At 37.3% G+C, this 20,118-nt stretch overlaps 3 protein-coding genes across 13 annotated transcripts in view; 1 reads left to right on the plus strand and 2 right to left on the minus strand.

The window, feature by feature from the left end:
* LOC117407902 (myomegalin) overlaps positions 1–8,461 on the plus strand; it is a 76,486-nt gene extending 68,025 nt beyond the window's left edge. For 7 of the 9 annotated variants that reach the window (XM_059031746.1, XM_059031744.1, XM_059031747.1 and 4 more), the window contains 12 exons: positions 30–161; positions 250–369; positions 861–1,050; positions 1,359–1,483; positions 1,665–1,901; positions 2,215–2,334; positions 2,606–2,811; positions 2,914–3,057; positions 3,141–3,279; positions 3,767–3,813; positions 4,162–4,213; positions 6,074–8,461. In XM_059031746.1, the coding sequence (XP_058887729.1) occupies positions 30–161; positions 250–369; positions 861–1,050; positions 1,359–1,483; positions 1,665–1,901; positions 2,215–2,334; positions 2,606–2,811; positions 2,914–3,057; positions 3,141–3,279; positions 3,767–3,813; positions 4,162–4,213; positions 6,074–6,225 (1,664 nt within the window). In that variant the 3' untranslated portion in view covers positions 6,226–8,461. The remainder of the gene's footprint in view (positions 1–29; positions 162–249; positions 370–860; positions 1,051–1,358; positions 1,484–1,664; positions 1,902–2,214; positions 2,335–2,605; positions 2,812–2,913; positions 3,058–3,140; positions 3,280–3,766; positions 3,814–4,161; positions 4,214–6,073) is intronic. The other 2 variants (XM_059031739.1, XM_059031742.1) reach the window with 2 other exon arrangements.
* A 227-nt stretch (positions 8,462–8,688) lies between these two features.
* Positions 8,689–15,353, minus strand: LOC117407978 (5'-AMP-activated protein kinase subunit beta-2-like). Of its 2 annotated transcripts, none has more exons than XM_034013145.3 (8): positions 15,018–15,353; positions 14,353–14,545; positions 13,787–13,953; positions 12,620–12,713; positions 12,385–12,499; positions 12,160–12,293; positions 11,741–11,809; positions 8,689–11,577 (listed from the first exon to the last, which is right to left on the minus strand). In XM_034013145.3, exons 2-8 carry the CDS (start codon positions 14,521–14,523, stop codon positions 11,500–11,502), a joined length of 828 nt encoding a protein of 275 aa, XP_033869036.1. In that variant the 5' UTR covers positions 14,524–14,545; positions 15,018–15,353; the 3' UTR covers positions 8,689–11,499. The 2 variants fall into 2 exon arrangements, with proteins under 2 accessions (XP_033869036.1, XP_033869038.1); XM_034013147.3 differs by lacking the exon at positions 15,018–15,353 and adding an exon at positions 14,888–15,009.
* A 653-nt stretch (positions 15,354–16,006) lies between these two features.
* Positions 16,007–19,220, minus strand: LOC117406024 (heme-binding protein 2-like). 2 transcript variants are annotated; one of them, XM_034009689.3, is made up of 5 exons: positions 19,117–19,219; positions 18,910–18,990; positions 18,339–18,474; positions 17,656–17,821; positions 16,007–17,420 (listed from the first exon to the last, which is right to left on the minus strand). In XM_034009689.3, the coding sequence occupies exons 2-5, from the start codon at positions 18,982–18,984 to the stop codon at positions 17,243–17,245; spliced, it is 555 nt and encodes a 184-aa protein (XP_033865580.3). In that variant the 5' UTR covers positions 18,985–18,990; positions 19,117–19,219; the 3' UTR covers positions 16,007–17,242. The 2 variants fall into 2 exon arrangements, with proteins under 2 accessions (XP_033865580.3, XP_033865569.3); XM_034009678.3 differs by having other exon boundaries at positions 18,910–19,220.
* Positions 19,221–20,118: the final 898 nt, after the last annotated feature.

Here is a 20,118-nt window from a genome sequence, read left to right on the forward strand (position 1 = left end):
ACCTAGTTCCTAATGACTCTGTGTTTCAGGCACACGTCTGATTGAAGAGCACCTGGGTGAGATCCGCAGTCTACGCCAGCGTTTGGAGGACTCGATCCGCACCAATGAACGCCTGAGACAGCAGCTGGAGGAGAGGCTAGCGCTGGCTGGGAGAGACAGCGGTAAGGTGGAGGGGATACAGTACATCTCAGAACCTGGTTTTTATTCCCCATCTGTATTTCTATCTTCACTGTGTTTTGTTTCCCACAGGGCCTCCTACTAACATCTACATCCAGGGACTTGAGTCAGTCAGCCAGCTGTCTAATGAGAACCGAGTCTTGAGGGAGGAAAATCTGGGTCTTCAGGCCCGGCTAAACCAGGCCAGCAGAGGTAAGGACCTGACTGGTTCCATGTGTTTTTCTTTCTGCTTTCTGGTGGGTTTTATTGTGTGCTTTTATGATGTCTCAATATAAAATAAGAAACTGAAACCTAAAAATTATGAATTTCTTAGTGTTTTCCTACACACAGTAATGATAAAGCTCAATTTTCTGTGTTGCGCTTCATAGCCAACATAAAATTTCACTGGACTGATTACGGTCACGTGTAACTTGACTGTTCTCAAAATGGGACACAGCAGTTTGTAGCCAAAACGATTTAATTTTTTTTTTCTGTGAAGAAATATTGATTTAGAATGTATCAAATTACAGCTTGTGATTTTATTCAAAGAAAACTTAATTTGGTACTTAATGGGTTACGCTAAAAGGATAAAAACAAAGCAATGTACATGTTGCCATTGCTGATGGCTGTCTTGACACCTGGAACGTTGTGATTGTCATGGTCCGGTACTTGCTGCCTGTTACACCTCTGTTGTTCGGTCTCAGAGAACTGTGTGGAGGTGGAGCAGCTGCGGGATGCTGTGCTTTCAGGCAGGGAGCGGGTGAAGCAGGCGGAGCTGGAGGCAGAACAGGGGAGAGAGGAGAGCAGAAGGCTGCAGTCACAGAGCTGTGAACAGCAGCAAGAGATCCATCAGCTCCGGCTAGAAAGACAGGCTGGTCAGGACCGGAACAACAGGTAACTTGGGACACACGAAACACAGCACACTAATGGTTAAGAGTGGAATGCAAGAAGAATACTACAACATTACACTTGTTGACTAGATGACACTTACATATAGTTCAGTAGTGCAGCACCACTTCACATGACACAAAAAAAGGAATGAGAATTTTAGGTTTATTCACAGAAAAAGGTAAAATTCTGCTGTACTGCATACTAGTTGTTTATTCAACATTGTTCATTCAAGTTGTAGAGTCTGTGTGTTGTGTTAAAGTAGCTGGCTATTGGTGGTCCTGTTATAATGCTGGTTTCTCTCTGCCCTCCAGGCTGCAGCATGAGATGAACCTTCTGCAGCAGCAACTTACTGAGAATCGACAGCTGCTCCACTCACTCCAGTCTGAACTCCAGATGTACGAGAGAGTCTATGGGTGTGCCAACCCGTCTCTCTCGGGTAAATCTAAACCCTGATGCAGAACTGAAAGCTCCCAGACTTGTCCCGTTTTGTTAGGAAGATAATGGCCAGCAGCACAGGAGAATGCTCACAGCAAACCTTACAATATGTGGTAATTGCTTGGTTACCAACTCTGATCAGTTGCAGCACTAACTGTCTGTGTACCTGCCTGTGTCCTCAGGGTATGGCAGGGATGGGAAGTATCACAGCGTGCCCTCCTCCTTGGACCTGAGTGAGCTGCTGTCGGAGGTGCGGAGCCTGCGGGTCCAGCTGGAGCAGAGCATCCAGGAGAACAGCTCCCTCAGACAACAGCTGGAGCAGCAGCTAGTCAGGAGCTCTGTGAAGATTGACAGCCGCCCCTCCAGCATCAACATCTCCACACCCAGAGAGACAGGCTGCAGGAGGCAGCTCTTCCAGGGTACGGAGGTCACATGGAGATTGCAGTCCTTAAAAACCAAAAAGACATTGCATTTTTTTCTTAAGTATTATCATGACTGAAATGTGTTGATGCCACGAAAGCCTCTAAGCATCCCAATGAAACACTGGTTATAAATAAATAAATAAATACATAAAAGCCTACAAAAAGTTTGGAAATATCTTGTAATTGAGAGAGAAGGGTTCACTAGAAAAAAAAATAAATAAATAAAGATTTTTCATAATTTTTTTTTTATCAGAATGGTTCTAACTGGATTAAGTTTCTATTTTTTTTATTATTGTCTTTTTTGTTCCAGATTCAGTGCCATCTCCCCCAGTCCGAGATACAGACTTGTTTAACTCAATTTCTCCATTCTCCATGTTCTCAAAATCAACTGACCTTGGTGTGGAAGATCCTGAAATCGCAGCAAATCAGGGTAAAGCTTTAGTCTTGCGGAGTCTGCTTGCTTGGCAGTTTATTAAAAACAGAATTTCACCATTAGCATGATTTATAGTTGTATTTTTTTTAGTATTTCAGGAAAAGGCCCTCACTTAGCAGTTGTGAGTAAAAACATTGCATTATTGTTAAAAGGAATGATCATTTTTTAACTATTTGAAATCCCTGATGCAGGTCATACTTACGTTTTGGAACAGTTCTATATCCAAATCCATTTGTGCCTGTCTAAAGCAGACTGTTCTGGTTTACAGATATCTTGAAGCCAAGGTCTTTGTTAGAAGGGGACGCTCCAGATGGCTCGTTTGCCAGTAAGAACGGGCGGCACGTCATCGGGCATGTGGATGACTTCAGCGCCCTGCAGCAGCAGATCCTAGAGGGGAAGGTGCTGGTGCAGAGGATGGAGGCCGTGCTGCAGCCGTCTCTCAGTGCTGCCTTCCTGGAGATCAGTTCCAACAAGGTAACCATCAAAGCAGCGCACATCAGCCGTGTCACAACTTGACTCGACCCTTTCTACAGTAAGCCCACCTTTTACCTTCCCTTTGCTTGTGTGTGTTTGCAGGCTCTGGATTACAGCTCTGTGAAGAATGTCCTCTCCAACACTAAGACCCTGCGGCAGATCCTGGAGGAAGCCGCCTCTCTTCTCAAGATGTTCTGGAAGGCGGCTCTGCCTAATGCTGAAAGCTGCGTTCAGCACGTCAAAAAGGTAGGGGCACATCCCAGCATACATGTGGAGTTATGTTGGCATGGAAACTAAAGGGGCTCATTTTATAATGTTTGTCTTGTCAGGAACAATCCATGAAAAAAGAGATCCAGATGTTGAGGAACAAAATCACAGAGCAAGAGGATCTGCTACAGAACACTATTGAGAGGCTGAGGAGCACGAACCGCAGCAAGGAGAGCATGGAGCACTTCATAGTCAGCCAGTGTATGTCTCTGAATACTCCCCAGTCACAACATCCCGGAGTACATCTCCTCACGACATGCTGTTGTACTGTTAACACTTCAGGGGTTGGGTAGCACAATGGGAAGCCTTTACTTATCGATAGTGATTATTATCTAAAGCAGAGGTCTCCAACCCTGGTCCTGCAGAGCCCCTATCCAGCAGGTTTTATAGGTGTCTTTACATCATCAGTGGCTAAAGATCTGGAACACCTGTTAATCTTGACTATTTAAGCCAATAATTGGTTAAATTAAGTAACTGAGAGATTGGTTGAAACGAAAACCAGCAGCTACAGTAGCTCTCCAGGACCAGGGTTGGAGACCCCTGATCTAAAGACTCTTGGTGGGTTTCAGTCCAGTGGACTTTGTGTGCTGTACCTGCACTTTTATACTTTTTTGTCAAGTCTTAATAAAATGATATTTCCATGCTCAGACTACGTAACTGATACACTGTTGTTTCTTTGCATTTTCAGTATCAAGAACACGTGATGTGTTGAAGAAAGCAAAAAACAATTTAGAGGTGAGTAGACACAGCTTTTAAGGTCCAATTTAGTTAATATTTATTTGGTTTCTCTTTCGTAAAAAGCAAGTATGCACTACGGCTTTGATGTATGTAGTAAGTTGACTACACATTTTTTGGTAATTTACATTCGATTCATTAGAGCACAAGTATTTTAAACAAATAAAGAAATTCTGCACCCAAAGTGTATTTTGCTTAATGGATTGTTTTCCTTCATTTACTGCCTAGGCCCTGATGGGTGATAACCCTTTTGCATGCATGCAATCCATTAGTTTCTTTTGCTTTTTTTCCTGTATTCTTGACTCTCTTCTTGTGTCTCTGCCCTTGTCTTCCCCTGAGTATGTCCAGAAGAATGAGTACAAGATTTCCTCTCTAAATTCCTCCCCCTGCCCTGGTAAAGGTACAGCACTTTGGTTCAGCCTGTGCCCACACTAGCTATTCCACATCCATCGCCTTGCTGCTGTGTGAATGGCTCTGTGTGTGTGTGTGTGCGTAATCATCCCTCATAAAAGGAAGTCAGCCCTTTTCATTGTAGTGCTGTTTGGTTGATTTTATGTTCATTGTGTGTATCACTGGGGAAGCTGAATGGGTATTCATAAATAGCACCACCTGTTGGGTCAAAAGAGTAGTGCAGTCTAGAAAGTTAGCCTGGCACAAGCTAACACATTATTAACTAACACATTAAAAAGACACTAATAGCTTTGGCTGTGCATCATGTGAATCTGGCTTGGGAGACCCAAGTGTGACAGCCTAAATTATTAGTATTAATTGATTAGAATTGTGAGGTAAAGTCGCACTGGATCTCGAGGTGAGGGAAGTCCTTTGTTTAGAATAGAATATCTAGTCATCTGTTCAATCCAGTTGCTCCTGCTGGGTATAATAAAGATGCATCCAGTAGCACAATTCTTTAAGACTCGTGTCACCATCCAGTGCATTCAGAATAGAAAGGTAAAACTACTTAAACACGATACATGTAAGGCCTGAGATAATCAAGTGAAATTCACAGATAATCTCACAGGACAACACTGGTCCACAAGCCAGACAACTGTAGTTTACTACAAATTTTGTGTTTTCTGCTAACAAATGCTGCATCATTCAAAACTAAGTGTTCAATGCATGAACAGTGGCGTCGTTGTCAAAACCTTGTCCCAACAGATGTTGTTCATGAACATGATTTATATAACAATGCGGGCCTGACCTATACAAACCACATATGTTGCTTCAGATTAGGGTTGGACGATAATGACATTTTCAGTTATCAATTATCGGCTGTAAATTATCACGATAATCATGATTATCGGCTGAAAAAATAACATATGTAAAATGTCTTGGAATTTACCAAATTTAAAGCTATATATACTTGAGCAACATGACAACTGCCTCTACGAGTTTAGAAGAAATAAAACGAGACCATTTTCAAAAAGACCAGCATCTTTAATAAAAGTTATGAAACAATGGCTGGTTATAAAAAAGCACAAATAATATAACCAAATGTTTGTTTGGTAGCTTTTCAACTTTTGAAATATAGGCTACTTATTAAAAAAAGTGTTTAAAAAAAACCAAACAAATTATAAATTGCGATTAAAAATATCAACTTTTCCACACTGCCTACAGACGGGCTTATTACCTTGCGGATCACTTTCTGTCACTCCAAAAAACTGCCACACAGGACCGATGCTGATTCTTTTTTCTAAAATATTTTCGGAAGGTTTGGTAGTTTCTGCAGTTGCCATCGCCATTAGCTCAAACGTTTGCCTTTACTTGGTGAATCTTCCGTCACATGTTACAACTTCCCACTACGCAGCGTGCACAGATCACATGTTGCGTCTCACGCAGACAGTTAAGTCCTGTCTTAATGCTTCAATGCAGAGTTACTGTTACACACAAGCATATCATAGTGGGTAACGGACGATAAAATGATTATCGATAATTATTTTTCAACGCAATACAATTATCGATGCAAAAACATTATTGATAATATCACGATAATCGATTATTGTTCCAACCCTACTTCAGATAATATTTGTTTAGAATGTATTATGTAACTATAAATTACATTATGGAGGAAAATATAATAGGCAGCTGTTCAGATTTGCTGTACAACCAGGTATTGGCAATTTTGGTGACGCAGTATAAAAAAAGATTAAAGGAACAGGATTATGTCCTTACGATGATAATTCATGAATTCACTAATTGAAACTAGCTAAGTGACCTCTGATCTGAATCTGATATTAATTTGTTCTCCCTGTTTTGTCTCTAGTTGAAATCACAAGAGGCCACTCCGAGCGCCCCACTGAGTGGGATTGTGTGAGCCCTCGCTGCCACGAGCCACCAAGGAAGAAATCCAGCCACAGGATCACCAAAAAGCGGGAGAGGAGCGGGCAGTGCTTGCTGAAAGTAGTAACATATTAACACCTCCCAGACATCAGGTCTCCCATCATCCAGCTCTCTCAATCTGTATTCATTTCCTTTTCAACGTGGGAGAGCTGGAAAGCTTGGGACAGCCCTCTTGATAACTAGAGACTGCTTACATATTTCATTTCTTTCATGAGGATTTGAACAAAGAACATTAGACTTATTTTTTTTCTCAAATGCCTTGCACGAAAAACAGAAGCGCAAGAAGACTTGAGTTATATCTCTTTCAAGGGAATGTGTGCGTCCTGACTGGCGTAGACTTCCATTTTCACAGTCTGTGGACGGTTAGTTTCAATGCATGTTGTAGTCAACTGATGAAAAAAAAAAGGCATAAGATAAAGTATGTGCTAACAGTACAGTAAGCTTCTTTTATCCTCCAGACTTGCTGCTAAGTAAAGGCTCTTTTCACATGGCATGTCAAGTTATGATTTGGCTTAAAGACTATCATCTTTCAGATAAGCTCCTGCTCTAGAGCATTCACTTGAAAACACCAGTAACAAAAATGTGGCAAAAAACTAAAATTGAATGGAATGGACTGAGCAGAGAATCAAGCTTCATGATTTGTGACTGTAAATGCTTGTGAGGAACCAGGAAAATTTCACCAACATCTCAACATTCATAGATATACAAACATTTTGAATTACTGAAAATGTAGTATATTACTGAGTTCTAAAACATGAGCATGTGCAATAGGGCTGTTCAATGACTGTTGCAGCATCAGCTTTGCCAGACACTGGAACACAAAGTATTAATATAAGACCGTCAGTGCAATATTAATAAACACTACTGACTGAACTAATGTATAGTTTAAAGAATGTAGCATGGTGGGGTGTTGGGTTAAGGATCACCAGATTACTGCTAAAGTTTGGACTATGTAATATATGGTTCTGTCTGATCAATTATATGAAATTTGTCTCAATTGACAGTTGGGCTCTAAATTTAGCTATTGGAAAAAACTCTTATAAAAGAGGAAAAATTTATATTTTAGGTTTGGTCCAATTTACTATTTTATCAGATGTACAATATCTAGCACTTTGGGATTTAGTGGACCAAACAAGAGTTTTTAATCCAGTATTTAATGCACTTTTAAATAACTAACCTGTACGTTGCTGGTTGCAAAATAAATACTTTTTAATTTATTTTTAAACTGATTTCATCTAAAGTAAATAATATATATATTTGGTCATTTAAATAATAATAATATAAAAACTTAAAAGGATGCAGTATTTTGAGTATTGCCACATACATTGCCCCTAAATTTGTAGTCACATACAAACTTAAGCAGAAAACTGGTTGAAGCCTAAAGTGACACCAATACATGCACATTGCATCTAATGTACATGCATTGGTGTTTCTTCAATTCATGTGTGTTGCTTTGGCTGTACATTAAGCATTGTTGCTGCTGTACATAATATGCTTCCAGTATTTTAATAGTTAATTGTATTAGGTTGTTACAAGTGTTGTTTTTTGTGCTTTGTATTTGTAATGTATATTTAATATACATAAAAACTGAACTACCAGGGTAGCGTTGCAATACGTTTGCTTTTTTCCTGATGTGTAACGTCTTCTATTTTGCTTTTAAAGTGCCATATGTCGTTCTCAATCTACATTTGGTCAAGCTGATACAGATTTCATCTAGAAACATATTTATGGATACGTATATATAAATTAATATATAAACTGTCTTTCCCTTAGTTAATTTTGGGCAAAATTCAGTCTATTTAAATCTATAATTATGTATTGCTTTAATGTTTCATCTTAAAGCTTCTGACATGGAATTCAGTTAAAAGGTAGAAGTTAGGTAGTTTAATTGTGAGCAGGAACGTTTTATGTCAAATATTCTGTTGTCTACCATGAAGGCTTTGTTTATGCTCATTTCTGAAGCATCAAAAGATTATTAGGATTATAGTTGGAAATGTGCCAAGGAGAAAAATTAACTGTTTAGAACTGTTGCATCAGTTGTACAGGAGCAATGTGAATAAAGTCATCTTTATGGGTTTCTGCACTTGTCTGTTTGAACCCTGTATGATATGTATATACTGACTGGAGAGTGGTTAGATACAGAAGTTGTTTGTGCTGTTGAGTGTGCAAAAAGACAAACTGTTTACAAGCGTACCGACACAGGCCTTGTTGGCTCTGTTTCTGAAAAATATAAAAGTGTTTGTTCTGTAAATTAAGAAGATTGGAAAATGTTTTTGAAGCTTTAGTTTAAAAATAAAATCAGTAACTCTTATATGTTCCTCTTATTCATTGTTTCCTTACTAGTAGATGGGTTTTAAAAGTGCAATTCGGAGAAAGTTCCAAAACTGGAAATTTAATTTAACTATTTTTCAGTGTTGCTAAGTTGTTGTTATTTAGAGAGATGTTTTTCCTCTTTCAGAACCAACAGTGGAAAATTCAACTTGGAAGAAAAATGCATTGGCTTTTCTCATGTATCTGGACAGATGGAATGACACAGAGCATACTTCCCTTTTTTATTAGTTGTAAACAGGTGCAATAAATTACAAAACACATCAGCATTCTACATCTTCAGAAACACAAGGATGCTGTAAGGCATACAGTACAAGCCAATTTGTTAAAGCACAGTCACTTATTTTAAGTTACGTTTCTGCTGTCCAGGTTTCTTCTAAACAAACACACAGACACCTTGGTGTATACAATAAAAGTCACAATGTAATTATCTTTTGAACTCAATACAGGTTCAGTGTATGTCAGTGCATTATACTTCACACCTGTGGTTTCAGATACTTGATCATTTAACTGTCTAAATGTGCTGTTACTAGTACATTAAACACTTAAATGCTCAGTTCTTCTTATTTTCAGTAACATAACTTTCAGTGACAATCATGGTCTTAACTAGCTATGAGGACCCCGAGGTCATGTCCTTGGTTGTTTTTTTGCATCATCAATGCTGATGCTCATGTAAAAATTCTAAAATACAAATGACTCCTTAATTTTCTCTGATGGTTTGCTATGTATCATAGATTTGGAGGTTGAATAGTAAATACCAAGCAGTCATATAAATACTGCCAGCTATAGCTTGAAACCCAAGTTTGACCTCGGTAGAATGTCAGCTCTGGTTACGACGTTGGTGACAATACACATTTCTGTACCTTTAGGCTAAAATAAAAATAAACGAGAACATGTTCAGTAAATTAATACTGATCTTTTGAACTGCTGAATCTTGATCCAGCAATGCCCCAATTTAATTGAGCATGCTACACCAGTATCAGGTCAGAAGATACATTGCTGTAACTGTTAAGCCTGCTGTCCAACAAACCAGCACACAATGGATAAAGTGAAGCTTTTCCAAAGCTATTTTTTGGAGCCAATCATTTCGAAAAATAAATTATAATAATTCATAGCACATTGGAAAGGCACAATATGGACAGCATGTATAAAATACAATTTTCAATTCCTAATTATATCATGAGCCCTTCTAAACTCTGTAAAACACTACTGGCAATAAGAAATTGTGTCTTTAAATATTACTAATCTTTAAATTGCATTTTTGTAATGATTTATTATTTTAGTTTTTAAGTTTTTTTTTTTAATGCTAGTCAAGTTTTCTAGGTTTCACTTTAGTCATACTTTGTACAGCTTGATACTTTTAAAAGAGATTTCCATAACCTGTTGCAGTAAATAAAAAAAGAAGAAGAATTTGGGGGATTGTATACAATAAAAATTATCTTTCTAGCATAACACTAGAGCATCTTTTATATAAATATAAGTATGTTCCTAATAAGTAAACACGCAAATATATCATAGCCACCACTGCAATTAAAGTTAATGAGGACCCAGTACTCTTTAAAATAATAAGAGTACAGGATTTTTCATCTGCATAGTTTAAAGCTTATATCTTAACATTCATATTCACAGCATTGACAAATGCACAGGTAATGTGCTTGCAGCATTCTGTGAAAGAAGGCAACGTGAGGCCTGCACGCACCCTTCACAAAACTCATAAGAATGTCATTTCTATAGAAAAGACTTTTCCTTACACATGATTCATGCCAAATAAGTATATTGCAATTGCCATATTGTAACTATATATATATATATATATATATATATATATATATATATATATATGTTTGGTTGAGCAAACATTATTGTCTTTAAATCTTAGTTTCCATTTAAGTTTGTAAAATGGTGTGTTGCTTGTATATATTTTTCAGTTGATTTGAACTTTCAAGCCTCCCAAATGAACATTAAGGAGATACACATCCACTGCTAATTGGCATTGATCACCAGTAATTGTCATATGTTCTCAGCTTGCCATGGTAACATCTGTCTGTAATGACTTTTGGCTACAATGTAGTGCAAAACAGATACGTATCTTCCCTTGTTATAAATACATTTTAAATTAATTCAGTATGTTAATCCACTAAATAACTGCAAAGTAAATGAAAATAACTTGTTTGTATATATATATAGTAGTGTGCAAATGTATTACAACACCCCATTTATTTGTGTGCATATGAAATCAAACAACTAACTGAAAATCTTGATACGTTGTAAAAATAGGCAAATTAGTGTCTAATTTAATTGATGACTTTAATAGGCCACACATGCAATTAATTTAAAATAATAAGATAAAATGAGTACATAGCATGAGACTTTATAGAAGCCATTTAAGATGCCTAATTAAAGCTCAAAGTGAGCTAACATTTTCACACGATTTTGTTTCTCTATTGCCGATTACTGACCGACATTTTGAATTCTCACATTCAAGAGGTTTTCATGCAGGTAGGTGTATATAAAGGATATAAAATGGCAAATCTTGAGATGTTATAATAAATTTACACACTAGTGTATGGTCCAGTGCACATGTATTGAAAGTTTAGATCAGGGGTCTCCAACCCTGGTCCTGTAGAGCTACTGTGGCTGCTGGTTTTCACGTCAACCAATCTCTCAGTTACTTAATTGAACCAATTATTGGCTTAATTAGTCAAGATTAACAGGTGTTCCAGATCTTTAGCCACTGATGTAAAGACACCTATAAAACCTGCTGGATAGGGGCTCTGCAGGACCAGGGTTGGAGACCCCTGGTTTAGATGATGCAAGTATCCAATTTTAACAAAACAATTTAATAGGGTTTTGTAGATTTAAGGTTTTACTGTGCTGTCAATCTTCTAAAACATGACCACCTATCAGCTGATGCAGGCCTCATATCCCTATTGTAAACCAGTTTCAGTGCAATCTCAGCAAACAGCGGTGATACTGAACAGAGTATGAACATGCTGAGAAAATAAACTACTGGAGTTGAGATCAGATAGGCTTGTAGAGCAAAGAAGTGACGTATTTCTTTTTGTACCGGTGGGTCGCACTCAGCACCATAACCCCGTCCTGAAAGAATACAAAACAACATTTACAGTATGAACTGTATGAGCTTACTAGGCTATGGTATTGTGAATACTATGCTTTAACTACTGTTGGGTAGTCATGCACTGCATGGACTACAAGGCTTACTCAAATGATTTACTTTTTTTCTTTTAGAGGTACAACTTACTTTAATAGACAGTGCATAGAGATGATTTAGCATCACGTGGTTTGGCTCAGGCAACAAGGCAGGGTCACACTGAAAAATAATCAAACCCCAATTTATAATTACACATAGGGGTCCATTTTAAAATCTGCTATGGTTTTGATAATTAAAATCGCCCATAGGTAGGAGATCATTAAAACTACTTAAACCCCATTCAATTTTCAAAAGTCATAGCAATGCAATTTAAGGATTTCTTTGCCTATTCACCCCCACTAAAATACCATGTAAATATACTGTATGTCTACAACAGTCAGTTGTTTAATAGGCATTTTGGATCACATTTTTAATTCTCACATTCAAGATATTTTCATAATAGAATTTCTTTTTCTTTTCTTTTTAAATTAATTTGAGGTAGAATAAACTTTACATAAAAGGTTACTCACTGAAATATTGGTGTCCTTATTCAGGATAACCTGCAGCAGGTGAGGAGGTAAAATGGGTGGAGACTTAAAGCGCTCTTCAGGCTGAAATGTGTAGACCTCCTGGCCATAGGGGCCTGGGGGAGAGCTGGACAGGTCTGGACATAAACAGACAACAGTTAACAATGCCAACTGTACTGCCCCTCACCACGAATACTTCAATTTTTGTATAATCGGTCCTGTATTTACCTGACGAATCGGAGCACTCAAGGGAATCTACATTCAGGGCGTCAAACACTTCAAAATCAGACTTCTTCACCTGGATCAGGTTGTTAATAGTTCCCATCTGGCTGGTAACCACCGGCTAAAATTAAACAAGAGTTAGAAATAACACACGACTGGATTGTAGTGGAACACAACAGTGGTTCAGAATCAAAGGGTTCACTGTGTTTGGCTCTTGTGAGACCGAGCCCCTGTGCATTACCTCTGAGGTGTCGTGCACCCACTGCCCATCCACAAAGAACTTGTACTGGTGCTCGCCCTCTGGCAGGTCAAGGATTGCAACAAAGTCATTGTGGCTGCAGACAGAACACAAATAAGAACACTGTACTAATTAGGCTAAACACAGAAAAACTCAAAGTCTATGAGCACAATTTAAAGGATGTTGCTTCATTTTTTTGGCTTGAGCAATTCTTTACATTGTTCTGGCAGACAATGTAACACAGTCTGACACATCAAGCAAAGAACAAAAAGACCTTCAGGACAAAGATAAGTGGACCAGTGATGATGTTGCTAGTTCTAATAAGGGAGGAAATCAGACTTGAAAGCCTTGGCTAAAACACCTTAAATATTGTTGCTGTTGCAGAGCGACCGAAGCATTTTCAAGTTTTTATTTCTTATTTCTTGCCCTCTGGTTTCAAAGTTAATAAGCTGTCTATAGTCCAAGGCATTTTGACTCACTTGAGATTTAGTCTTATAAACAAAGGTTTCAAAGCAATGTTCTACTAGTCCATAGCCTATCCAGCTTCACAAGTACTTGAACTACTATTCTTGATGTCTGTTTAACAAAATCATGGCTGAAAAAATGTGAAAATAATAACACCTATTATACTAACCATAAGAAAATTTTAAAAAGAGAGAAAGACAGCTTTGTGGATAAATACAAGTAACGCATTTAATCAATGCTTACCATCTAGTTAAAAAATGAAATACTAAACCAGCCAACTCTATGACACGTTTAATAAGATATCCACTTACATAAAGGCATCTAAGTAGCTAGATCATTGGGGAAGTAATCACAGTCCAATTTATATTAGAAATATTTATTTTTATTTGGGCTATCTCTGCCGTTAAACACAACATGGTCTCAGCCGGTTTGTTCTTGCCACAATAAGTTGAACGGCTGAATACAAAGATATGTCAGGCTTCAGTGTATCTTCCAGGCTTTAGTGTAAGCAAGCCATTAATTGCAGTACAAAGATGGTTCTTGAGGGTAGGTGAGATAATGGTGCTACTTGTCAAGTTACGTGAAATGAAGTTGCACTTACAACAATGTTTTTCAAATAAAGATCTGAGGAAATGTGAATAACATGAAATTGCAAGAAATCTGATTTTAAAAGCTATAGAAAAAAAAAGTAACATATGGACATACCTTTTGTTGAGTGGGATCTTAGTGGCCCAACTGTTGAATGACCCTGCAATATACACCTCCTTCCCACCTCCTGCCCAGCGAATCACAGTGGGTCTTCCCTGCTGTGGTGGCTTTACTACTTCATCAGAATCAGGTATGAAATGCAAAAACTCCTTCTCCGCTGAAGGCTGAAATATTAAACACAGATTTACTGAATAATCCACGATTGAGGGCAAACATGTTTTAGAATACTTTACTTTAAGAAAACACCAACTTAATAATGTTATTTCTAGTCCATTTGTATGGCAACACTGGTTACTTTAACAGGCAATATAACAGTCTACATATTATAATTATTGTGCACTTTTGCAATCCATCATGAATTTAAGTTGAAACGAACCATCAACTGAAATGCAACTGCAATCTTCTGTAAGCAAAAAAAAAATAAAAATAAAAAACACAGTTCTACATATTACACATAAAAAGCACATTTCTATTTTTGAGTCCACTATTCAGGAGATTCAAGCGCAGTTTTATAGCAGGATACATACTTACCACCAATAACAGCTCATGCTTGTGTTAAATACCTTTGACTCCAGGATGTGTGTGTTGAAGATGTTGGGATCGTCAGCGCTGTCCACCATGATTTTGCTCGTTTCTTGTTCTTTAACTGCCTGGCTGCTTGAGACCCCATCACTGCGGTGGGATTTCGCCGCATGACGATCACCCGAGACCCTGTCACTGGATGTATTCCCCATTTCCCTTTACCGCACACAAGTGCTGGATTGATAAAGAAATGGATATAACATAAGTGTAAATCTACTAACATTACAGGCCTTTCCAATATTAGATTAGTGCATCGTATCTTCTGCCCATCCGCACAGCTATTTTTAAAAAACAGAAACGTCAAAAGCACACCTAATTCCTTTTCTGCGTTCCGTGGGTAGCTAATTATGTAAATTGCAGTTTGAATGATGTCTGAAATAACAAATTAATAAATAATTACTAGATACCCTAACCTACTATATTTTCAATCAAAAACTTATCGTTTCCAACCATTCATTTTTTTAATTTATTTTTTAACATATACTGTGATAAATAAAGACCGACATTTTTATTTACCTCTTCAAACATAGTACTAGTTTGACATTCGCAGAATGGTATCTCCTCAAGTAATACAGACCCTGCGTATGTATGTTTAAAATTAATGATAATACATAACATTTTGTGATGCTGGAAAAATATATCTTACCTGACTATATGTATGTTAGTTTATTGCTTCATTTGACGATACTCAGCTAACACGCCCACATTCCTGTTTGACAACAACACGGATCAGCTGCTATGGCAAACCCAAAGGCACACTCCAAACACTTTAACCAAACGAGAGTAAAAAAAACCAAAACAAAACAAAAAGTTAAAAAATAAAATAAAACAAAAAACAGCTCGAGCTCAGTTTTAATGAAGCATTCGTTTGTTTTTCTCTTTCACTTAGACGATTAAAAAGCTTTCGAATAAGCCTGCTTAGCATTACAACTACTATTCTAGACGTTATAAAACAGTTGCTGTGCCGTGCGCTCGATGCAGCGCGTGATCGAAATACGAGCAGTCATTGCTTTCTACCCGTTTTAAAAATAACACGTACGTACTGTTAAATATAGAAGTGGTGTTAAAGTAACGGTAGTGTTGTTATTGTATTAATCATTTTATATATGTTATATAAACATCATTTACTTTTAATCAAGATAGAAAATCCACCATACAACAAACTTCTGGACTGCTTTTCAATATTGTTGGCTACTCAACCCTTTACTTACCCAGTTGATTTTATTATATAATATGTATATTTTATGTAAGAAATTATACAATAATGAGTGGATTTATCTCAAGATGTTATTGTTGGTCAAGTTTTCACCAACTGTTAAACTCAGTTATTATTATTATTATTATTATTATTATTATTATTATTATTATTATTATTATTACATTAACCTCTTACATTAACAGTTTTCTTTCTTACTCGGACATCGCTGTGAGGAGAATTCCATTAAGCAGCTGTACTGGGTAGTGAAAAAGGACGTGTCTAGAACTTGGGCTGGAATGTTATTTTGTAGTAGTATCCAGTTATCCCATCACCAGGCATTGTATAATAAAACAAAATTCTTTCAATTAGGGTCCTAAACGTATAGGCAAGAGCTTATCTAATACAAGAATACGTGCTAGGGAATGACCATATATAGATTAATTAGAATCGGGACACTTTTATTCATTCTTTTTCCATCAACGTAAGCATTCAAAAACAAATAATTAATAGGTTTGTTCTAAGTTGTCTCAAGGTTGTTTATTACCAAACCTTTAATTCCAATCAATTCAGAGTACAAAAGCTATTTTGGGGGGGTACACAAAAAGGACAAAAATGTACATTTTGCCAAGGCATAAAAACACAGCACAAGTACTGTAACCGTTAGTTTGTTACACAGCACCATATATTTTAAACATAATTTGTTTATTTAATAACAAAATGAAAAAAAGAGCTTTAGTTATGTTGTGAAAAAGAAGCAGGGCAAATAAAAAAAAGAACAAAAGAAACATTCACTTTACAAAGCTGAAACAATGGTTTTTCCTAAATGTGGTTAGTTTGTAAAACGTGCCTTTTGGCAGTGCTTAGGCAAAGCTCAGTCATGACCACAAACTCATGAATCCCAATGGAATAGCTAATATCAGTGTTCAAAAGAAAACTGCCTTTAAAAAATCGGCTCAACTGAATTAATTATAGATATTAATGCAACAATACATATCACAACTCATTTTTTAAACACATAAGTAAACTATTAGTACATTCAGTTAGTAACTCGTTTTTATGTGTAATTTCTAAAAAAAGCAACACAAATGTTTACTTGTTGTATTGTTGTAGTGTGTTAAAGTATTTTAGGCATTGCCAGATATTGGCTGCTGGTCAGCTTTTGTGACATCCTTCTTAAAAGTATACAATTGCACAAACATACTTTATTAATCTAAAGGCAATCTGACAATTTGAGGCTAGGCTGCTATATTAATGTAATTATTCAAGACAGGTATTATTTTCACCATGTAGAGCATGTGAAACCAATGGACACAGTGCATAATTGTCATCATTCTAAATGACACTATGTTTTAGAACCTTTAAAAGGCCTAGGGGAAAGCATTTTACTTTACAATCATATAACAAATAGCATTTCAGTAAAAAAAAAAAGCTTTTATAATTGCCCTCACAGTGCAGAGTTGGGAGTTTGGGAGAGGAACAGGCAACTTCAGTCCTCCCCATCACCCTTCAACTTCCAAGAACATAAGCTCTCTGTGCAGGCAAAATGCTCACAAAACTTTAAGGACTTTTTAAAAGATTTATGAACAGGGTCCTGTTTCAGAACGATGTAGAACGATGCTGGGATTTGGCATCCTCTCGAGGTAGGTGGGAGGACTGGTGCATCAGATAACCCCTCAGTTTTTCTTCAGGTACCACACTTCATTGTGCCTGTTGAGCAGTTTGAAGGGGCTGTCGTAACCAGCGGTGTAATAGAAGTCTTCTTGGAATGACTTCCCGTCTCGTTTCAGGCTCTCTGCCAGTAGTCTGGCCTCCCCTGAGTTCTTATCCCCTCTGACAAAGCCCCCAAAACACCTGCAATTGAGACACCTGGAATTAATGCCAAAAACAAGTCTATGGCTTAGACTCCAAGGTCATGAATGGTAGCTTTTTTTATATATGTCTAGAATTCAGTTAACATTTTAGCAGAAAATAAACATCTGGAGGAATATTTAGCACAATCTGTAAACAAATGTAGATTAAAAATTGGAATTCATCACTTGGATCCATCAAGGATTTCAAGCATTATACAAACAAATCTAGTAGTTACCTGACAAACACCGTCATCTCCCCCTTCTCCTCAATGATGACTTCCTCTTCAGAGGGGGCGAGGGGGCTGCTCTGGTGCAGAAATGGGACAAAAAAAGAAACCGTGTAGCTGGTGCTTCCATGTGTTACCAGTTTTAGAACAGGAATGGTCATCTCGATTTTAGTCCCTAGAAACGCAAACAGTCCAAAAAGTCAGTACAACAATACAAATGGTCAGGTCAGGTCAGGTCAGGTCAGATAGCTGCATTTAGAAGTGAAGGGAATTTACCAGAAAACAAAAGAAGAACAAAAGAATTCCCAGAATGCTGTCTGACACTGCAGCACCTCCCTGTGACATCACAAAGCTGCACCTCCTGCAGAGGTTAGAGTTCAAGCACACCAGGGCATGGTGTTATGAGGCAGCATTTATCTTTCAAGGCCCCAAACTGATCCTGTTTAAGTACCAGTACTGCAGAAAACATCAGCCACTTACTTGACTTCTTATCTCTCAAGCCATCAGTTAATCAGCAGTAGGTCACATCTAATTTACTGGTGATGCTTATTATTTGGTACAATGACATACACTTCCACATGACCATATTGGGTGTGTTAAAATACTTGTTGGAGGGTAGTGTATACAGTATAAGAATGAAATGGAGAGATGTGACACCTCTATGAGTGACAGAGTGATGAGATGTGAGTTACCTTTTTCATTCTTCCCTTGTATATAGTTAAATAGTTTCCAGAAGCCTTTCTTGGCTGCTTCATTCTCTTCATTTGCTGTGACAACAGTGCTCACCCACTTTGCTGCCTCATAGTGGCGCTCTTCATAGTCAGCAGACTGCAGCAAAAAAAAAAAGGGAGTAAATTATCAAGGGACATCTGCTCTGAGGAGAAAGCAAGGCAAACGTCAAATACATGAATACGTTTAAGATATCTTTATTGAACTACCAAAATATTTCAGCCAGAATGTGATTATTAAATGATCAGGTTCTGTTAAGATGTAACGCTGATTCAAATAACAATATCTGATTTAAACAAGATGATGTACAGTAATACTATTATTATTATTATTATTATTATTATTATTATTATTATTATTATTATTATTATTATTATTATTATTATTATTATTATTATAATGCATTACAACTGAGTATAACACTTGGTCAAGTTTCCCAGGGATGGGTTACATTATATAAATCCACTCATTATTGCTTCATTTCTTTATAGTTCCTGAAAATAAAGTAATCCATGTGTTAATTCGATTGCTTACCTCTGAATCAACAGTGTCGAATTTGGGAAAATCCAGTCCCCTTGACAAGAACACTTCTTTAACTGATTTACTCATAGCTGACTACGGAGTCAAAAAAGAAATAAATGAATATTAACTGAAGAAAATCTTAGTGAGAGAATGCTTTCAAGGGTTTTGCACAAGAACATGTACAATACACGTACAGCAGGTGCCGCTAACAATGTTTACCGTATTATTATTTGTTTATTTAGCAGACGTCTTTATCCAAGGCGACTTACAGACACTAGGGTGTGTGAACTATGCATCAGCTGCAGAGTCACTTACAATTACGTCTCATCTAACAGGGTGGGGCAAAGCCTTGGCGTTAAAAAAAACTTCCATCCAAGTGTTTTGTAACAGAGACTGCTAGGCAATTGTATCTAACTGGCCGAGCTTTTGTTGTCATAGTGACAGGCACCAACTCTGCCCTTCATGCACAAAGCTGTGTTTTGTACAGGCTGCATAACATGCTGTTTAATAAACTAACATAAATATGCAATCATTTTGACATTGTGTTTACCATCAGCGTAAAAGTCCAGTCACACAGCTGTGTAATTGTTACTCGAGGATCACTTTGGTGATTCTGTTCAGTACGTTACATCAGCAGCAGCCGCAAGCTGAACCCGCTAACTGTCAGGAGGATAACCCGTTTTAACGTCTTGACATCCAACTTTGTTTCCCTCACGTCAGCAATTTTCATTCTGAAGTCAGAATATTGCTGTATTTAAAAATCTTTGAAAACCAAAAATAATTTGAAAAAAATATACCGGATTTTGTTGTTTGACAAAAATAAAAACAATAGTGAACTGAAATTACATAGCCAGGTTAAGTAATCAGGCTTAAGGGATGTGCACGTGTGTGTGTGTGTGTGTGTGTGTGTGTGTGTGTGTGTGTGTGTGTGTGTGTGTGTAACTTGAATTCTAGAATAACTGAACCAAAAAATGTTGGTGTTGCATAAACTGTAAAATGATTTGTGTCATGTTCACCATCAACACTATAAGCAAGATAGTTGCATAGCTGGAAATAGTTACAACTAGGTTTTAGTGACACCTAGTGGATATTCTTGTTTTTAAAACTGGTGATCTAGCATGTTTTTCCGTGTACAGAATAAATCCCAATAGCATGTTTTTCACGAAATTATTGTGTCCATTCGTTCCCATCAGTGAGGATAATATGCAAGTCTTGTTATTT

This window comes from Acipenser ruthenus, chromosome 10 (genome assembly GCF_902713425.1).
Source record: "Acipenser ruthenus chromosome 10, fAciRut3.2 maternal haplotype, whole genome shotgun sequence".
NCBI lineage: Eukaryota > Metazoa > Chordata > Actinopteri > Acipenseriformes > Acipenseridae > Acipenser > Acipenser ruthenus.

Bases quoted from the DNA above. Each gene is read 5' to 3' on its own strand.
- LOC117407978 (XM_034013145.3), bottom strand. From the start codon at position 14,523: ATGGGGAATACATCCAGTGACAGGGTCTCGGGTGATCGTCATGCGGCG. The intron at 11,810-12,159 runs GTGAGTAACCTT...ATTATTTTTCAG, and splicing joins ATAAGGACACCAATATTTCA to TGTGACCCTGCCTTGTTGCC. The intron at 11,578-11,740 runs GTAAGTTGTACC...GTATTCTTTCAG, and splicing joins TCTATGCACTGTCTATTAAA to GACGGGGTTATGGTGCTGAG.
- LOC117406024 (XM_034009678.3), bottom strand. From the start codon at position 18,984: ATGAGTAAATCAGTTAAAGAAGTGTTCTTGTCAAGGGGACTGGATTTT. The intron at 18,475-18,909 runs GTAAGCAATCGA...TTTTTGCTGCAG, and splicing joins TCGACACTGTTGATTCAGAG to TCTGCTGACTATGAAGAGCG. The intron at 17,421-17,655 runs GTAACTACTAGA...TCTCAATTGCAG, and splicing joins GAGATGACGGTGTTTGTCAG to GTGTTTTGGGGGCTTTGTCA.